Source organism: Saimiri boliviensis, chromosome 4 (genome assembly GCF_048565385.1).
Source record: "Saimiri boliviensis isolate mSaiBol1 chromosome 4, mSaiBol1.pri, whole genome shotgun sequence".
NCBI classification, from domain to species: domain Eukaryota; kingdom Metazoa; phylum Chordata; class Mammalia; order Primates; family Cebidae; genus Saimiri; species Saimiri boliviensis.
In genome coordinates, this window is record NC_133452.1 from 97283183 (window position 1) to 97303235 (window position 20053).

At 45.3% G+C, this 20053-nt stretch overlaps 2 protein-coding genes across 3 annotated transcripts; both read right to left on the minus strand.

Moving 5' to 3' along the window:
* Positions 1–212: 212 nt before the first annotated feature.
* Positions 213–6816, minus strand: LOC101038711 (HLA class II histocompatibility antigen, DM beta chain). Of its 2 annotated transcripts, XM_003923121.4 has the most exons (6): positions 6396–6816; positions 4258–4539; positions 2756–3040; positions 1130–1246; positions 937–972; positions 213–573 (listed from the first exon to the last, which is right to left on the minus strand). In XM_003923121.4, the coding sequence occupies exons 1-6, from the start codon at positions 6448–6450 to the stop codon at positions 557–559; spliced, it is 792 nt and encodes a 263-aa protein (XP_003923170.1). In that variant the 5' UTR covers positions 6451–6816; the 3' UTR covers positions 213–556. The 2 variants fall into 2 exon arrangements, with proteins under 2 accessions (XP_003923170.1, XP_010332305.1); XM_010334003.3 differs by lacking the exon at positions 937–972.
* Positions 6817–14778: 7962 nt separating this feature from the next.
* On the minus strand, positions 14779–19302 carry LOC104650606 (HLA class II histocompatibility antigen, DM alpha chain). Its single transcript, XM_010334004.3, has 5 exons — positions 19128–19302; positions 16672–16956; positions 15764–16042; positions 15414–15539; positions 14779–15036 (listed from the first exon to the last, which is right to left on the minus strand). The coding sequence occupies exons 1-5, from the start codon at positions 19213–19215 to the stop codon at positions 15032–15034; spliced, it is 783 nt and encodes a 260-aa protein (XP_010332306.1). The 5' UTR covers positions 19216–19302; the 3' UTR covers positions 14779–15031.
* Between the last annotated feature and the right edge of the window lie 751 nt (positions 19303–20053).

Consider the following 20053-nt stretch of genomic DNA (forward strand, 5'->3'; position numbering starts at 1 on the left):
TTCCTTCCCCATATTCTGTGACTCCATCCCACCACAGTTAATTTCTCATTATGAATAATAAATTAGAAAACGGCCCCAAATTCTGTTGTGTCTAAGTGGGAAAATGGAAGAAGGCACGGATTTCTCCCTCACTCAAGTAGAAGAGAATCAACCTCAGTCCCTGCTTTGCCCATATTCCTTCCCCAGGGCCCCAGGAAGAAGGCATGGAAAAACAATATTTCCAACAAAGTTTATTTCTCAGAAACAATCACCAGTGACTTTCTCTCCTCTATGGCACACTGAGGCCCCCAGGAGGGTCTTTAACTCCCTTCCTCAGATTATATTCATTCCAGAAACATAGTCTTGGATAATAATATGGTTACGGAATAGTCCCAGGAATGAGGTCCCCTAAATTGTTAAGGTTTGCATAATAAAGACTGGGAACATCGAAGAATTGGATGGAGAAACCAGAGGATCCAAGGTAACGTCAGGGAGTTGAAGATGTTGGAGAGGAATGGTCGCATCATGGAGTTTGAATCTCCTTCTCACTCGGAGTGGAAGTTATAGGATTCTGCCTCTAGGAAATGTGCCGTGCTACAGAATAAATGAAAAGGAGATAATGAGGCTTCCACCCAAGTTGCCCCCATTGTTTGTCACTGTAACCATCCCATGTGTTAATACAGTGATATTGAAAACTCTAGGTTACCAACAACTAATACAAAGGAACCGCCTTCAGCCTCCTCGCCACAGACACCCCACTTGGTAGAAGAGGAGGATGTAGGCTTTCCTCTTTCCTACTCTTAATCCTAGCAATGTCAGCTTAAATCATGCCCTTGGCTAGATCCTCATGGAAGTTCACCCATATAATAAGCAAGATTATTTGAACCCGCCACCGACCTCTCTAACCCACACCCCTACCAAAGGACAAGCAGGGAAAGAGACAAACAGAGATATTACCTTCCGGATAATTGGACCCAGGAAGAGGAATGTAGCCTAAGAGAGGAAGATACTTGATTAAACCAGTCTTTGGGGATAAAAGGATCTCACATTATTCATAGCAAATGGGCTAGGAGGAGAAAGTCAATCACAAACAGAAAGTAAGCAGAGATTGGGACCAGGAGGAGGGATGGGAGTTCAGGGAGTCACTCACTAGAGGAGCCAGCCCTCCGCCAGCTGATCAAACCAAGAGAGAAGATGATGAGGCCCAGGCCCAGCGTCACTGCAGACACAGAAACCTTCACTGTCTGCGTGGGGGACAGCCCAGGCGCTGCAAAAAATAGAAGCTTTCTCAAACCAATTTCTGTTTTCACCCCCAGGGCAACTCAATTTATTGCAGCCACCTCTCGGGGGGCTCAAAGGTTCTTTACCCCAGCTCCCAGGGCCTAGCTCATACCACCCAATCCCAAGAAACTGACCTTTCTCAAATCCCATGGACCTCTACTCCTGGAGTAAGCCTGGGGAACCCATCTCCCCAGAATTAGCATCCTGGCTTCCAGGTCCTCTCTAACACAGTGGGGCCTCTCAAGGTATGCTCTTTCCTTCCCTTACCTCAAAATACACCCTTATCAGGATGAAGGACTCCTCACTGCCCTCTCCATTGCCCCCTTACTTTCTCCAACTTCCTTACTTTCTTCCTTTGCTTCCTTACTTTCTCCAACTGGGCAGTCTCCTATTACACTGTCTTGCCACATTTCATAACCTCCGGTGGTTCCATCCTGTGAGCTATCCTACTACTTGTGTCCTTCTACATTAGATCTCCCACGTGTCCTCCATCCCATCCCACGGTCCCCACACTTCCTGGGCCTAGTCCTGTTCTGAATCATGTCCCACCCAAATTATTTTCCCATTATAAAACGAGCACTCCATTACCAAAGGGAGGTACGTTCTTGCGTACCCTATGAGGAGACACTCCCCAGGAGAGTTCAAGTGAGCAAGTGATTTCTCTGTTCTCAGATTTTTTTCTCTGTTCTCCATTCCCTTCCCAGCTGCCCAGTAAGAAACAGCAGTTCCCACAAGGGGAAACCTGGTTACAGCAGCGGATCTGAGATCCTGTTCCCTGATCCTTGGCAGACACCCTTCCTCTTCTTCATTTCTTCCTCTTTCTTTCCCAAGAATCACCAAAGCTGTGTGCAACTTCTCACGCTACCTTTACCTACTCCCAACACTGAGTTCAGTGTTTAAACTGTAATTAATTATTTATCCATTCGGCCCTGAGTGTCCATGCCAAATGGTCTGCCAGCCGTGGCTTCACTACTGCCCCGTGCTTGGTAGAGCAGCCCAAAGGCAGTACTGCCCCACACCAAGAAAAGTCCCCCTGCTTCAACCTCCAGCTCCCGTCTGCTTCTGGCACCAGAATAGTTGAAATCTAAGGAGGCTAGCTAGACTAGTGTATTACAATTTGGGGTTCTGAAAATGTGATTGCCAAATTTGCATCCTCTTTTCCAGGCAAGCATGCTCCCTTCCCACTCTCAAACATAGAAGCAGCAACGTCAGCCACACCACAAGAGCAACAATAGCACAGATTATTAAATTGGTGCAAAAGTAATTGCTGTTTTTGCTACTAAAAGTAATGGCAAAAACTGCAATTACTTTTGCACCAACCTAAATGTTTCCGTTTCTTTATCCCATTTCCCCATTCCAGTCCTAAGCCCTCCATAAGTTTCTCCAGAGTCAGTCCCCATTTTCAGCACCTTTCTCTCTACCATGCGCCATATGTCAATCCACATCTCATTTTCTCTGCTTTAACCCTAATTCCATCCACCTGCCATACACTTACTCCAGTCCTGAAGGATGGGCTCAGAAGCCCCAGTGTGCTCCACCACACAGGTGTAGATGTCCCCATAAGAGGGGGTTAAGGCTAAGTAAGAGACGGTCTGGTATGTCCAGTCTCCATTGGGCTGGGCAGTCTTCTGGGCACTGCTGTGAGGGATGGCAGGATTCCCGTTCTTCCACCACGTGATGATCACATCTGCTGGATAGAAGCCCCACACGTAGCAGGCCAGCATCACAGGCTCCCTCGTGTTAAAAGGAGTGGTTCGGGCTACTTGCACAGATGGTTGCCCTGCATAGGAGAAAAAACATCTTTAGGAAGGAGCGTGACACTCTGGCTTCTTCCCCAACCTGGTTTCTTTCCTATCACAATTCTTCGTAGATTTTGCAATCCACCTCCCACCCCAGCTCCCCTGCCATGCTGCCCCTTGAAAGGAAGCGTTAGAATGCATTCCTGCATCACTCTTTCTTCTCTCCCATTCCTTTATTACCCCTTTCTTTCTTTACTCCTCCAGAACTATGTTTGATTACAATCAGTAAAAGCCAGATCTAAACTGTAAGCTGTTCTAGAAGTCATAGTATTTATTTCAAGTATGTAAGCTAGAAGGTATTTGAAATAAGTAAGCTAAGAGTAATCCAGAGTTGTACATTGGGTTTTTCAAGGTGGAAAAACAACTTTTCTCTGAATTTTGTTCAATACATTAATTTCCTAGTTAAAGTCTTTTCTCCTCATATAGCTAAGGAAACAAGCCTAACTTGGGACTCATTCTTAAATTTGGAATGTAGTCAGATTAATGAGATTGTTAATACTGCCATCTTCTACTAATTTATTCTCCTAGATGATCCTCTTGCTTGCCTCTATCTTGACATTTTTCAAACACAATCTTAAATTTAAAAATCCAAGATATTATGTTAAATTGCAAATTTCCTAGCCTGTATCTCCAGCTACTTTCTTTCAACAGATGTGGAGTGGTACCAAGGGGCTTTTGTATTTAACAAGCACCTCCTCCAGGAAATTCTGAGAAAGGTGGTTCAGAAACCAGCTTTGAGACACACTACTCTGTCCTGTGGAGATCTGCAAGCTTACTTTTACAAATGTCAAGTCATTGTCAATGCCAGAGATTAAGGGTAAGAAAAAGCATGTGTCAGAATCCCCTAGGATTCCAAATATTCTCATGCTTGGGTCCACCTCAGATCTAGAACATCAAAATCTGGGATAAGAAGGCATGAATATTTTGGGTATGCATCCTGAGACACCCCGGCTTCTGCGAAAGCTCCCCGGATGGCTCCTCTCGGTTCAAGTGTCACCTCCCCTTCCTTACCATGTTCCACCCACGTCAGCCACCTTGTTCCCTTGAGGTTCAACCCTCCCTCTTCCAACATTTCGGATCCACACATTTCTCTTCTTTGCTGCTCAAAACTCAAACCCATGGCCTACTGTGGGATCCTCCCTAGCCTGCCCTCCTAACTGCACTTCCTGGTAGCCCCTCTGCACCCCTCTTTCCTCACGTGTCCTGTTGGTCAGCGATCCCCAGAAGGGCTGGGTGTGTGTGGCACAATCCTGAAGCCCATTGCTCAAGCGCTGCATCAGGGTGTCTTGTTTGTTGAGGTAAGCTGAGAGGAAATTGGCCAAGCCATTCAGCACCCCAAATTCACAAGGGGCCATCTCCTTCTCCTCTGGATCCCAGCAGGTCAACAGATCCTTGTTGAAGGAGATGCAGTATGTGAAATCCTTTGGCGTCCCATCATCATCCAACAGACAGGTGCTTTCCACATGGGCCACGAAGCCACCTAGAGGAGCCAGAGAACGGAGAGCGGGTCAATGTCTTCTACTGGTGTGATAATAAATAAATAATAAACATATATAACATATAGACGTATATTTAGGAGCTCTTCACAGACCTCCTAAAACCCTTGTAATTTCCTGAGTGATAGGGATGGTAGGTGCATCTTTTGGTTTTATTCTAATATTTTGTCTTTGACCCTGGTTCCTGACCAGAGTGCTTAATCGCTTAGAATTTCCTAGGTAACAGGAGTGTCTCTTGTTATAATGAGGTAACTCTTGGTGGGCTCCTGGAGGAGGGTCTGGTCACCAGAAAGAAGAAGCCACGATTAGAAGCCTGGAACTTTTAGTCCCCTCCCCCATCCTCCCAGAAGGGGAAGGGGCTGGATATTGAGTTAATAATCAGTCCTGCCTATGTGATGAAGCCTCCATAAAAATCCCTAAACTATGGAGTTCGGAGACCTTCTCAGTTGGTAAACACATCCACATACCAAGAGATGAAGTACCCTAATTCTGTGGGGACAGAGCTCCTGTGATTGGGACCCTTTCAGACCTGGTATCTCTTCATCCAAATGTTCATTTGTATTCTTTAAAATATCCTTTGTTAAAGGATGCAAAATTATGATCGAGTGTCCTATACCACTGTGGGATGACTATTATTAACCATAATACATTTTATTACTTCAAATAGCTAGAAGAAGGATATTGAATGTTGCCAACACCAAGAAATGATAAATGTTTGAGATGATGGATATGCGAATTACTCTGATCTTATCACTATGCATTGCATATACTAAAACATCATTATCCACCCCATGAATATGTATAATTATTATTATCAATTAAAATATCCTTTGTAAAAAATCTACAATAGTAAGTAAATTTTCCTGAGTTCTGTAAGCCAGTCTAGCAAATTATCAACCCTAAGGAGGGGTCATGAGAACTTCTGATTTGTAGCCAAGTTAGAGAGAAGATGTGGGGTAAGCCAGGGACCTAATACTTGCGATTGGTGTCTGAAATGGAGGTGGTCTTGTGAGACTGAGCCTTTAACTTTTGGGGTCTATGTTAACTCCAGTTAATGTCACAATGGAATTGAATTGTAGGATATCCAGCTAATATAGGAGAATTGGTTGCTGTGAGAAAAAAAAAAAAATAACCCACACGATTGGACAAAGAAGTGTTGAGTGTGAGCATATTGAAGAAAAAAGTTGATTTTTTTTCCTATATTCAGCTGAGAACCCAAGCCTTGGTGACACAGTTAGTGTGGCACAGATTTCCTGCCTCAGGGACCATCTACTAACCAAGCTCATACACTGAAGTTTCTGAAAGCCTGATTTGAGGGCGTCGATAGAAGTAGTAGGGAAGTTTTTAGAACCAGTCTCCTGTTTATTCAAGACTACGCACAGGGATAGGAGTGGCCCCTGAGAGTATTTGCAATGTTTAAACATAACAATTTTCCCAGAACACAGACCTTCAGTAAGGCAAATTAATGAGAGAGGAAAAGGGTCAAGAGAAAGAGTCAGCCTTGTACTGTGCTGGAAACACTAAACGTTCACTTCACACTTATTTACAAAGCACTTGCCGTATGCCAGGCAAGTGCTTCACTGTGCTAGGAGCTGGGGATGCAACAGTAAATAAGATGAACATTGTCCTTGCCTATATTCCAGTAGGGGATATACGCTGCACAAATAATTATACAGATTAATTGCATTAAAGTGGATACGAAGGTACAGGACAAAGTGCTATAGGAATATATACCAGGGAGACAAACTATCTGGAATGTCAAATGCAATTACAAAACTGAACATCCTTACCCTGAAACAGGAACAGGGGAAGGGAGAGTACCTGGAAGAAGTGTTCTCACCTGCTCCTGTGCAGCCCAGGCTGAGCCCCAGCAGCAGTGGCAGGAATGTGATCATGCTCCGTTCTGCCGGGAGTTCAGTCCCCTGGACCAGCTCTTCCAGGGTCCGTGGGTCCTCGCCTGTCCCAGAAGCTCCAGTCTAGGTAGACGATCTCCAGAAACTGAGCAGAATACTATATTGCCTGGGTCCCTTGAACCCCCTCTCCCAGATTAGCGATTTGGGGATACCCAGCCCCTGGATATTAAACCTGTTCCTTCCAGCTTCCAGGAGTCCAGGGTCCCAAGCAGAGACAGACTGGCAAGGTAGGCGGGGTCAGATGTAGAGACAAATCGCTGAGTGCTTTGGCCTAGCATCATCAGTTACTAGGTAAACCTTATCCTGACTTAGGCTTAGACAACAGGACTCCTGGTCTCTCTTCTTTTTCTGCAGGAAAAAACAGGAGATTTCCCTAGATTAGTGGAGAGAATAATTGCAATATTCCCAGGATGTATGCAGCCTGGGCTGCCCACTGGTTTAACTTTTTCCTCTCAATGCCCAAAAAGACCAGGACCAGATAACCTCTCCCGTTCCTCACAGGGAGGTTACCTAAGAAGATAATTAAAAAAATCCTTGTCTGTCCTGAGATGAGAGGACCCAGGGCCCTTCTGGGGCAGGTGGCAGAGGCAGGGCTGCTAAGGAGGAAGGAGGCACAGAAAGAGTACACAATTGCCTGATCTCAAGACCAGAATGAAGCGGCGCCACCTTAGAGATCAGGAATAGAGGCCTGGAAAATCCCTCCATGGGCCTCCATTGCGGCTTCAGTTCTAGCCAGTGAAGCTTATTTCCTCCTCAGTTATAATAGCTGCTTTCTGGAGCCAGTAAACCATATCCTCCTACACACTGCGCAGTCTCACGGGGTAGACCGCAGGTTAACACCACTCGGGCTCCTTGAAAAATAGCTGGTGACGGGTCAGTGCCCAGAGCTCACCTGCCTTCCCCCAAACGCTAAACTCCCCTGTGAGTTTCCGCTACCATACCCGGTTCCCTGGGGGCAGGTCCCTGCATTCTGAAGCCACTAGGAAAATGAGATAAAGCTTTCCTACTTTTTTTCCCCTGAAAAGACAGATTTTATTTTTTGAGAATACTAAGATTTTATTTTTTATTTATTTTTAATCATTTTAACCTTTATTTTAGGTTCAGGGGTACACGTGCAGGTTTGTTATATAGGTAAATTGTGTGGCATGGGGATTTGCCATACAAATTTCTTTCATCACCCAGGTAATAAGTATGGTATCTAATAGGTAGTTTTAATCCTCTCCCTCCTCACACCCTCCACCCTCAAGTCGGCCCCAGTGTCTATTATTCCCGTTTTTGTGTCCATGTATACTCAATGTTTCGCTGCCACTTATAAAAGCGAGAACATGCAGTATTTCATTTTCTGTTACTGTGTTACTTCGCCTAGGATAAGAGCCTCCAGCTCCATCCATGTTGTTGCAAAAGACGTGATCCTGTCCTTTTTTTTATGTTTGTGTAGTATTCCATGGTTTATGCATACCACATTTTCTTTATACAGTCTACTGTTGGTGGGCATTTAGGCTGATTCCACGTCTTTGCTATTATGAATAGCGCTGCAATGAACATTTACATGCATGTGTCTTTATGGTGAAACAATTTATATTCCTTTGAATATATGCCTAATAATGGAATTGCTGGGATGAATGGTAGTTCTGTTATAAGTTCCTTGAGAAATTGCCAAACTGCTTTCCTCAATGCTGAATTAATTTATGTTCCCACCAGCAGTATATAAGCCTTCTCTTTTCTCTGCAACCTCACCAGCATCTGCTATTTTTTGACTTTTTAATAGAAACTGTTTTGACTGGTGTGAGATGGTATCTCATTATGATTTTGATTTGCATTTTTCTAATCATTAGTAATGTTAAACATTTTTTCATATGCTTGTTGATCACATGTATGTCTTGAAAATACAGATTTTATATATTTTTTTATTGCTTTTTTTGGGGGGGTTGTGGAGAGAGTCTCACTCTGTTGCCTAGGCTGGAGTGCAGTGGCATGATCTCAGCTCACTGCAATCTCCGCCTCCTGGGTTCAAATGATTCTCATGCCTCAGCCACCCAAGTAGCTGGGGTTATAGGCATGCACCACCATGCCTGGATTTTGTAATTTTTTTTTTTTTTTTTTTTTTTTTTTTTTTTAGTAGAGATGGGTTTTCACCATGTTGGCCAGGCTGGTCTTGAACTCCTGACCTCAAGTGATCCACTCAACTCAAGCTCCCAAAGTGCTGGAATTAAAGGTGTAAGCCACCGTGCCAGGCCTGAAAAAGCAGATCTTAAATGACAAATTCATTCTTCTATCCCGTTGTGAACTATACAGCTGATGGATTTTCCATCACTAACTTGAAACTCTAAATTGGCTTCCTTCTGCTCCCTAGTAGGTTTCAGGGCTGCCTCTTCACACCTTAGTTTCTTAGAACTCTTGGATTTGATTCAATAGTGAGCTAAACAAAAGAGGATGAGGAGGGGGACGCTAGACACCACACTTAACTGCCCTCCCTCAAAGTCCCTGACCTCAGGAAAATCTAATACTTATGAAACAAATGGAACAAAGAAATGCATACAAAGATCATTACCAAAAATGAAAGACTCATCATATAACTAATTGAGATTAACTGAAGCTCTGCTGTATCTCCCAGCCACGGCCCCCTCTCACCTTGATTATATACTCTAACTCTGCTAATGAACTATCAAGTGTGTTGGAATGGACAGAATATGGGGTGGGAAGTGCGTAATTTGTAGAGCTTCTACTTTGTAACAGATGCTATGCTAGGTAGGTCCTTTATATACTATCTCATTTCATCTTAAAAGACTTGTTGGCCAGGTACGGTGGCTCACACCTATAATCCCAGCACTTTGGGAGGCTGCGGTGGGAGGGTCACCTGAGGTCAGGAGTTCAAGGCCAGCCTGACCAACATGTAAAACCCCATTTCTACTAAAAATACAAAAATTAGCTGGGCGTGGTGGCAGCAAGCCTATAATCCCAGGTACTCGGGGGGCGGAGGCAGGAGAATCGCTTGAACCCAGGAGGCAGAGGTTGCAGTGAGTCAAGATCGTGCCACTGCACTCGAGCCTAGGTGACAGAGTGAGACTCTGTCTCAAAAAAAAAAAAAAAAAAAGACTTGTTAATTGTCTTCATTTCCCAGGTTCAAAAACAGGTCCAAGAATTTAAACCCAAAGTCTAAAGGCTGTAACTCCTCTTCTTACACAGCACTTACACATGCACGTGCATGCATGTGCGCTTGCACACACACACACACACACACACATTCATTCTCTCTTGAGCATGCACACACACTCACTACATCCTGGAACTGGGATGGCTCAGATAAAGGGAGTTAGTGAGGCCTCTGTTGAGAAAGGAAGAAAGAGAAGAGTCACAATCCACCACCCAATTCCCCCAAGTCTTATCTTTTCCATCCTCCAAGTTCCTTCTGCTCTTAGAACCAGTGTCCCTTCCACTTTCTCTTTTGACAAGTTTGAAACTCTGTGAATTTTCCCCCGTCCCCCAGTACACTTTCCCCTCACATTCCTCCCCATCCTGTCCAGGTAAGCTGTCAGCCTAACCTTATAGGAACCAAGTCCTGGGATCCTTTTCAATGTCTACAAAGCCTGGCCCTGGCAAAGGAGCACTCGCTGTGTGGTCCCATGCCAGCACTGAGCATGGCCCTAGCCAGTAACAGTGAGGCTGAATGTAGTTCCCTCTCATGTCTAGATCTCTGCTCTGATCAAAGGAGATGTGAAACCTTCTGTGAGGCCACAACAGGAAACGGTGGGAGGTGATTTCACTTCTCTATTAATGCAAACACTGAGGGAGCTTTTTAGAATAAAGAAGGACAGAAAATCCAGATGCCTGTTCCCCTTTTTATCCTTCCTCTCCTCCTCCCAGCCCTCCTATTTTTACAGATATAGCTGTCTTCCAGCCTCCAGCCAATTCAAAATGTCATTTCAATTGCTCTGTTCATTGTTGCTTATTTGTTAATTACTGATACAGCACCGGGACTGACGAGGTGTGGAGCCCCAACCAGGTTCCCCCGTGTTGCCTTTCTTTTACTGCCTCTATGCAACCACCCAAAGAGTGAGTCCTCTCTTTTTTCCCACTGCTTCCGCCCTTAGCCTGGCCACCACATGCCCTCAGTGAACTAGTCCCAGGGTTTGTGTGCAAAGCATTACTGGGAACATTCAGAACGAGAAGATATGGATTCTGCCTTCATATCCTTTACTTGTAGGTCAGTTGGGGAGTGAAAACAAACACTTTAAAGAGAATAGTTTATGTTAAATCAAGTAAGCAATAAGAGAGCAATAAGGTCATTGGTCTTAGAAGAGAGAGTCGGGCCTGGTGGCTCACACCTGTAATCCCAGCACTTTGGGAGGCCAAGGCAGGTGGATCACCAGGTCAGGATATCGAGACCATCCTGGCTAACAGGATGATACCCCATCTCTACTAAAAATACAAAAAATTAGCCAGGTGTGGTGGCACGTGCCTGTTGTCCCAGCTACTGGGGAGGCTGAGGCAGGAGAATCACATGAACCTGGGAGGCAGAGTTTGCAGTGAGCCGATATTGCACCACTGCACTCCAGCCTGGGTGACACAGCAAGACTCTGTCTCCAAAAAAAAAAAAAAAAAAAGAGAGAAGAGAGAAATGACCATGGGCATGGTAGACAGAGAATACTCTCAATCAAGGGGGCCTGGAATGAGCCTTGAATTCTGGGCTGGATTGTGTTGGAGAGGAGGAAGGCAGTTGGCATGGCAGGCCTGGTGTAGAGCTCCACAAGCTCCTCAATGCTGTGAGATACCATCAGGGAGGAGGCATCCTACAAGGAGTCTGGGCTAGCTAAAACAAAGACGAGCTACAATAACATCACTGGCACTGCACATTGAAGGAAGTCATAAATGTGATCTCTTGTTTGTTTTTGAGAGTCTGGCCATAAGAATCTCTTTTAGGCACTTCCTAAAGTTGCTCCATGTCAGTTCTGAGGTTCCTCTTTGGGGCAGCTGGTTTTAACTCAAGTTTCCATTTATAAACACAAAAATTACTCAACCAGTTAATCATGCCTCATAGCATAAGACCACATTCATGACTTCAGTGTCTTTTCAAAACTACACACACCTATATCCTGCCAAGATTATATTACTTGCCCAATCTGTTCAATCCCCACCCCACCCCTGCCATCTACCCCTTACCTCAACTCCGCCCACACACACACACACCCCTATCCTGTCAGGATTCACTGCTCTAGACTCTGACCTTGGGATTATAGTTTTTGTAGGCAGTTCACTATCCTTCCATCCTACAGCCAAATTACTTGAACTTCTAAGGGATAGTCTACCTGATTTGCCATCACAACTACTTTTCCTTTTTTTTTTTGACCATAACTATTGAAGAATGTTATCTTCATCTTACCCATGAGAAAATGGAGGCAGAGGGAGGCTAAGTGATTTCTTAGATCTACCCAGACACTAAGTAATAGAACCATTATTCGAACTCAGGATTTATTATTTTATATCCTATATTGCTAATAATCAATTGGAAAATAAAACTTTATTGAAGTGCACAAAAAAAGATCTGAGAGGTGTAGAGATATACCATATTCATGGATGGACCATGCTAACATAATGAGAATCTTTCCCCACATCTCTTACCTAAATTCTACCCCAATTAAAATAACACCAGGATTTCAGAAGAATTTAACAAGCTGATTATAAAGTGCACATGAAAATAAAGTCCATGAGTATCTTAGAAAATTTTGAGAAAGAAAAGGAAAATAAGTTTTTGGGGAAGGTGGGAAAGGAATGGAGACTAGTTCTACCAAATAGTAACATATATTAAAAAGTCAAAATGATCAGACAATGTGATACAGATTAGTAATGAGAGAAGAGCAAATTAAAGCAACAAAATACCACTCTATACTCACCATGTTGCCAACATTTGAAAGTCAAGTAATTACAAGTATCAGTGAGTATAAAAGGAAATGTGAACGATCTCGCTCTGTTGGTGGGAGTGTAAACTGTTTATGATCCCCGAATTACAGAAATTATAAACTAGTTGGGTGAAAAAATTAACATAGGAAATAAGGCAGAATATCCCAGTCCTTAGGCTGAGTGCTCTAAGTCTTGGAAGAGTTCAATAAAGAGAAATTAGGGGCAGGTTCATGGAATAAATCAAACTGGAGTTGGACCTATGGAGTTGGTTAAAACAGGAACAAGCTGAGCAGAATAAAGAAGGCTTTCCTGGCCGGGTGCGGTGGCTCATGCCTGTAATCCCAGCACTTTGGGAGGCTGAGGCAGGTGAATCACGAGTTCAAGAGATTGAGACCATCGTGGCCAACATGGTGAAACCCCGTCTCTACTAAAAATACAAAAATTAGCTGATCATGGTGGTGCATGCCTGTAGTCCCAGCTACTTAGGAGGCTGAGGCAGGAGAATTGCTTGAACCCAGGAGGCGGAGGTTGCAGTGAACCAAGATCGGGTCACTGCACTCCAGCCTGGTGCCTGGTGACAGAGCAAGACTCTGTCTCAAAAAAATAAATAAATAAAATAGTAAGAAGAATGCATTCCTGTGAGAGGAAAGAGCCTGGCAAATGCCCTAAACTAAAAACAGATACAATACCTTCAAAGATGAGTGAGGAAAAAATATTCATTCAAGAACAGCATTCCTGCTGGGAATAGTGGGTAATATTTTTTATTAGAAAAGGGGCACCAGACTAGAGAAGATATCAAGTGTTTCTAGGGTACTTAAGTAACAGTATCATAGAATGTTTATCAGAGCGCATCTAATCTAAGCCTATCATTTTATAGATGAGGACTTTGAGGCCCAGAGAGAGGAAGTGACTTGTCTTTTAAGGCTTGCCTGACAGAATATCTAGATAAGTTGGAAAATAGAGAGGAAGATAAATTAGGAAGAACCAGAAAGCAACAAAGAACACATCTAGAATTAGTAAAGTGAGAATAAAATAATCTAAAATGGAGAAAATACAATACTTGAAGGTAGTTTTAAGGTATATTTCAGAAAAGAGAAAAAAGTCTACGAGGCTACTAAGTTCTCCTCTGAAGATCAAGACGAATAATGATAAGCTTAGGTTGTTGAGCACATTTTGTATGTGCCAGACACAATTTTAAGCATTCTGTAGATATTAACTTATTTAAGCTTCGCAGCATGAGGATATGCTGCCTTACTTCCTATATTAATTTTTTCAACTCAACTAGCTTGTAATTTCAGTAATTCAGGGATCATAAACAGTTTACATTCCCACCAACAGAGCAAGATATTATAGTTCACATTTCCCTTTATCCTCACTAATACTTATAGTTATTTGACTTTCAAATTTTGGCAACATGGTGGGCGTAGAATGGTAAGGTGGACACCACTGCTGTCATCCTTTTACAGAAAATGATACCAAGACACAGGTTAAGTAACTTGCCCAAGGGCTCACAGCTAAACGCTGACAGTTATGATTGAATCCCCAGCAGTCTGGTTCCAGAGCCCATGCCTCTTAACCAGTAAACATGCTGTTGTTAGAAATGAGACGATTCAGAGACAGTGCCAACTTCTCTTGGGGAGAACTGAAAATTTTCTTTTAGACTAGACTCTAGTACAATGCCAAGAACAGAAACTCTCTGACCAAGTAATTGCCCTCTCAACCTTATTGCCACACTGTCTCCAAAGCAACTAAGGAATGCAAGAAATAAAGCATATGCAAAGCAATGTACCACCAGTGGTCGTGTGTTGCCAGCTTTCATCATCTGCCCAGGACAGCGCCTGTGCAGCTCTCCTTGAACAGTTCACTCAGGCCAAAGAACAGGTTGTCGGGAAAGACACGTGAATTCTCTGCCCTTCCAGCCTGTTCCCACTTCATGTCAGGGGCTTCATGATACTGTTTTCCCAGAACTGACATGACTGATTGGAATAAAACACCTGGGAGCTTATTCTTTCCACCCCTGAGCTTCTGTTTCCCAGTTATGGCGAGGGTTGAAGGGACATATATGTTCCTCAGGGCAGCCTATATGAGACATAAACATTTTCACAAACAGTAAAATACACACACACACTGCACAAGCAGCTTCCTTAACCATTTTGTGAGCAGATTATTAGAAAATAACTCTGCCTTTGCTTCTCACACATTTTGAACAAACTGATAGAAGGAAAAACATCATGTAGCTCCGAGACCAGAGAATAAGCGCTCAGCTGACAAATTCGGGGTTTTCCCTATTTCCCTCCCTAAAGAGGACAAGCTGTGTTCAGGTTAAGGCATGCTGAATTTGAAATGACAACCCACTCAAGTTGAAATATCCAGAAACAAACACCATGAGTTAAGAAAGAAGCCACACTGATATTAAGAAATGAGATTTATTGCCTTGACAGGGAAGGGATGTGGTTGTGATAGGCAGGGCACTCTGGGATCCCTGGGATGCAAGCCCAGGGACAGCAGAGCCCCCAGGTGGGAAGCCTACACACACACATCCCAGGGATGTCACAGAGACTTCTTCTAGCCTGAGAAGAAGAGATCCTGAGCAGGATGCGAGAAACCTGCACACCCTCTGTTTGGATGGCTGAAGCCGTTGGCATCAAACTCTGGTCAGGAAGAATCAGTCTGGGGAGAGAAAGTGATGGAGGAAAGCCATCAGGAGATTGATCCTCCTCCTCCTCCCCGTGCCACAATGGCCTCACTTGCTCTTCCTGCACACCCTGCAGAGCTTGATTTCTCCTTGTTCCCAAATCATCTCCAAGCACCTTTTCCTACAGCACCCCATATGATTCCTTTTTCACTCAAAGCCATTCTTGTGACCCATACTGTGTGTGTGTGTAACTGGGTCCTCAATTGGGAAGATGCGCCCCCATGTTGCTGGATACAGGCCCCCACACCCAAGGGCCTGAGGATCGCTATATGTGCACCCCCCTTGCCACAGAATAATCCTGACACATGCACACATGCACCACTGTATCTGGCCTCTCCAGATGATATACTACCTGAGCAAGGCTTCCGGAAGTAGATGATGAGAACAATGCCCACGATGATGCCCAGGATACCCAGGCCAAAGGCTATGCCACACAGCACATTCTCTAGCAGATCTGAGGGCAGTGCGTTCTGGGGCACTGAAGGAAATAAGGAGTGGCTCAGCCTGGGGACCTGGTCAAGGAGCCTCCCACCCAGAGGAATGACTTGGGTGTCTGGGATGACATGGGAGAAATTGAGGCCTGGAAGACTAGCATGAGCTTAGGGTAGGAATAGACTACCCAGTGGAGAAAGAAGGCCCCTCCCATAGGTCTATCCCTTTTTTGCCCCCAAAAGGACCAGCCTTCCAAGGAGAAAGCCTCACCCCAATAGGCAATTGCTGTGTAGCGGTCAATTTCGTGAGTCACAATGCAGGAGAAAATGTCAGAAGGTTCCGGTGTGACGTTTAAGTAAGAAAAGGCCTGGAAGCTGAGTCCATCAACAGCTGAGACAAAAGTAGGCCCAACTCCTTCCACAGGGACAGAATGATGCTGCCAGTTCACTGTCAGCATGGGTGGGAAGAGATTACTGACAAAACAGACCAGCGTGTTGGGCTTGCCAAACTCCAGGGGCTTCAGCGTGAACACCTCGGCGATAGGAAACCCTGGTGGGGGGATTGAGGTGTGGGGGAAAGAAGAGATTAGTGTAGGTGGTATCTCTGTGTTTGGAAGGGGCATGACATATGAAGGGGAGGGCAGAGAAGAACACAATGGGTCAGACTTTGGGAGATGCAGATGACAGAGGAGCTGGGCTCCCAAGGGAGGTCTTCTTCCAGGCAAGAACTGCAGCAAGACCTAGAATCAGAGCCAGATCCAGGCTACTCTGGATTCCTCTATCCCAACTTACTTCAGCACTTCCCGTCTAGAGCTCGCATTGGCGTCTAACCATGCACTGTCTTCTCACTAAGATATAGTCACATCATCAGATATTTCTGCTCTCCCCGTGCATCTTGCTGGGCATAGAAGCACAGTGCTAATATTCAGTAGGCATCAACTGGTACCTGCTGAATTCATCACATTCAATACATAGTTCTGAATGCCTACTACATGCTAGGTACTTCTGCTCACAAAAAACACAGGGTGGAGACCAAGGCCAGTGGAAAAATTAAGGTGATGGGGAGAGCCAGAGGTATCTGAGATGGGGAGCTGGTATCAAGGAAAATCATTCAGTGCACATATTAATGAGGTTAAGAATGCAGCCCTCCTCCCTTCACTCCTCGAAAAAACTCCTGACCTCTGGACACCGGGATTTTCCCATCAAGTTGTGGCCCTATTTCCTGGATCATCATCTCGCAGAACCCTTTGTCAAATAAAATGGTAGGAGCATCTCTCTGATCCTGAGCCCAGTCAGCAAATTCAGGCAGGCGAGGCACCCGAGTGTTCTTGGAAAAGTCGAAGGAGAAAAGCTGGTCTTCATCGTAGGACTCGGAGAGTCCGACACCGGGACTCCCATCCTGGCAGTACACTGTGTGCTGGAACGTGTGGTTCTGCAGCTCATCCCGCCACGCTGGAGTAGGAGCTGGAAAGGACACGGGGTGAGGTTCAGGGAGGTAGGAGCCTTCTCCTCCTCTCCAACTTAAAAAAAAGCAAGGCGGAACCAGGCGCAGTGGCTCACACCTGTAATCTCAGCTCTTTGGGAGGCCAAAGTGGGCAGTTCATGAGGTCAGGAGTTCCAGACCAGCCTGGCCACCATGGTGAAACTCTGTCTCTACTAAAAATACAAAAAATTAACCGGGCGTGGGGGCATGTGCCTGTAGTCCCAGGTACTCGGCTGAGGGAGGAGAACTGCTTGAATCCAGGAGGCAGAGGTTGCAGTGAGCCAAGATCAAGCCACTGCACTCCAGCCTGGGTGACAGAGCGAAACTCCGTCTCAAAAACAAAACAAAAAACCCGGCAAGGCCTGCTTCAAGGAGCGTGGGCCAAGGTGAGACCCTTTCCTATGACTGTTGTTTAGAATGCCACTCCCAATGGGGGTGAAGAACAAATTATGACATCTCTCCAAGCTTTCCCTGCCTATAAAAAGGCCAGTTGTCTAAAGTTGTCAAAAGCAAAAAGAGTTCTGCTGTCTAAAGTGACTAATCCCAGCACTTTGGAAGGCCGAGGCAGGCAAATCATTTGAGGCCGGGAGGTCAAGACCAGCCTTGGCAACATGGTGAGACCCTGTTTCTACAAAGAATACAAAAAGTTAGCCAGGTGTGGTGGCGAGCACCTGTGGGTCCCGACTACTCGGGAGGCTGAGGGGGGAGGATTGCTTGAGCCTAGGATGTTGAGGCTGCAGTGAGCTGTGATTGTGCCACTACACTCCAGCCCAAGTGACAGAATGAGCCCCTGTCTCAAACTATAAATATATAAAGTCCAGTACGGTGGCTCAAGCCTATAATCTCAGCACTTTGGAAGGCCAAGGCAGAGGGATCTCCTGAGGGAAGGAGTTCGAGACCAGCTTGGCCAACATGATGAAACCTCGCCTCTACTAAAAATACAAAAATCAGCCGGATGTGGTGGCATGCGCCTAAAAACCCAGCTACTCAGGGGGCTGAGGCAGGAGAATCACTTGAACCTGGGAGGCAGAGGTTGCAGCAAGCCAAGGTCACGCCACTGCACTCCAGCCTGGGTGACAGAGCGAGGCTCTGTCTCAAAAAAAAAAAAAAAAAAAAAAAAAATCAAATTAAATTAAAATTAAAAATATATATATATATATTTTATTTATATAAAATAAAGTGACAGATTCAGAGCCACTCTGTTCATTGAGTGTTTGTGGGCTGCACAAAAACACCTAGCCAAAGAAGCAGGTGGAAGCCTGTACTCTGCTCACCGTGCCATATATCCTGGCACAGGGCTTCATCCTCCCAAGGGGATTCCTTTGTCTAATTCATGCCAGGCTACTATATTGACTAGAGAAGACCATAGATGGGTTTCTCACTCTTCGGAGGGGAGGAGGAGGAATGCCTACAGCCTCCCAAAGCCATAGATGGAACTGCCTCCCACTACCCCCAGACACAAATGGTAAATTGGAAAAACCAGTCTCCAGACATTTCTTCAGCCACTTCACTGGCACCAAGCCTCTCTGAGAATGTCTTCTGTTCCTTCAACCCACCAGGCCGCCCAACGACAGCATTGGGAGAAGTGACCCTGTAACTGGAGAATATAATCCCTCTTCTTTGAAGCTATTGGTAGGAATCCCCCAGTCAGCAGGAAACCTTTAACCCAGTACCCAGAATAACAGACATTTAGAGGAAGAGGGATCTTCCAGATTATTCTTCCATTCTGCCCCATCCTCTACAGAGAAGGAAACTAAGAGCCAATAAAGTTAAGAGACTTTTCAAGAATCACAAGATAAGTTAATGACAGGAAGCAGAGTAGAATCTGAGTGGAGGAGTGAAAATAACATTCACTTTGTTCAAATCCGAGCTCTACCACTTTCCAATGGTGTGGATTTGCACAAATAACTCGAGTCTCATTTTCTTCATTTGTAAAATGGAGAAAAAAAAATCTCTGCTTCAAGAGCTTGTCTGAAATGGAACACCTCTGACATCGTTTACCAACCATACATAGTAGCTGTCTTTTTCCCACTCTCCTATTGTTTCCACTGCTCATGACTTCCCACCACTCACAAAGCACAGCGCTCTTCCTCACAAGCGCTGGGTAGGCTCCCTGGGTTCAGGGCGCAAGCAAATGGGACTACCATCTTACCTTCAGGGACGGCCCAGGAGTGGGGCAGCAGCCACAGAAGTGGTAGCATTTGTAGCAGCGCAGCTCCTTGGTTCTGTTCATGTCCCATATCTTCTCGCCAACCAGTAGGTAGGAGCTACCAACCAAGCCAACCCAGCTTCCCCAACTCCCTCCCCCAAAGGGTGGCCTTAGATCATGTTTTGCCGGATCATTTCCAATAGCTGCCCTTGTCATTTTCTCTAAACCAATCAGAGAAGTGTAGGGTTTAACATCATCAGTCACTGGGGAGATCCCTGGGCGAGCAACCTCCTGAAGACTTGGCTGTTTGACCGGGTTAGACTATGGCATGTAACTGGGCTGGGAAGCCCAGTGGAGGAATGTTGCTTCCGGGTGGAGTTTTTTGTTTAATCTCAGGCTGTCGGCCTCAGTCTGTGAGTGACCAGCTGGCTCTTCAGAGCAGTGCCACCTCCTGGCAGAACGCTGCAGTGGGGAAGCACATCTCACAGTAAACCCTCAGGGCTCTTCAGACCCTGCCTCTTCTCCTCCCTCCTGGCTCCCTTCCTCTTTCTCAAAAAACTCATTCTTCTTTAGGCATTGGCTCTAATTCATTTTGCAGATATATACTCAAAATATAAGAAATGCAGGGCCGGGCACGGTGGCTCAAGCCTGTAATCCCAGCACTTTGGGAGGCCGAGGCGTGTGGATCACGAGGTCAAGAGATCGAGACCATCCGGGTCAACATGGTGAAACCCCGTCTCTACTAAAAATACAAGAAATTAGCTGGGCATGGTGGCGCGTGCCTGTAATCCCAGCTACTCAGGAGGCTGAGGCAGGAGAATTGCCTGAACCCAGGAGGCGGAGGTTGCGGTGAGCCGAGATCGCGCCATTGCACTCCAGCCTGGGTAACAAGAGCGAAACTCTGTCTCAAAAAAAAAAAAAAAAAAAAA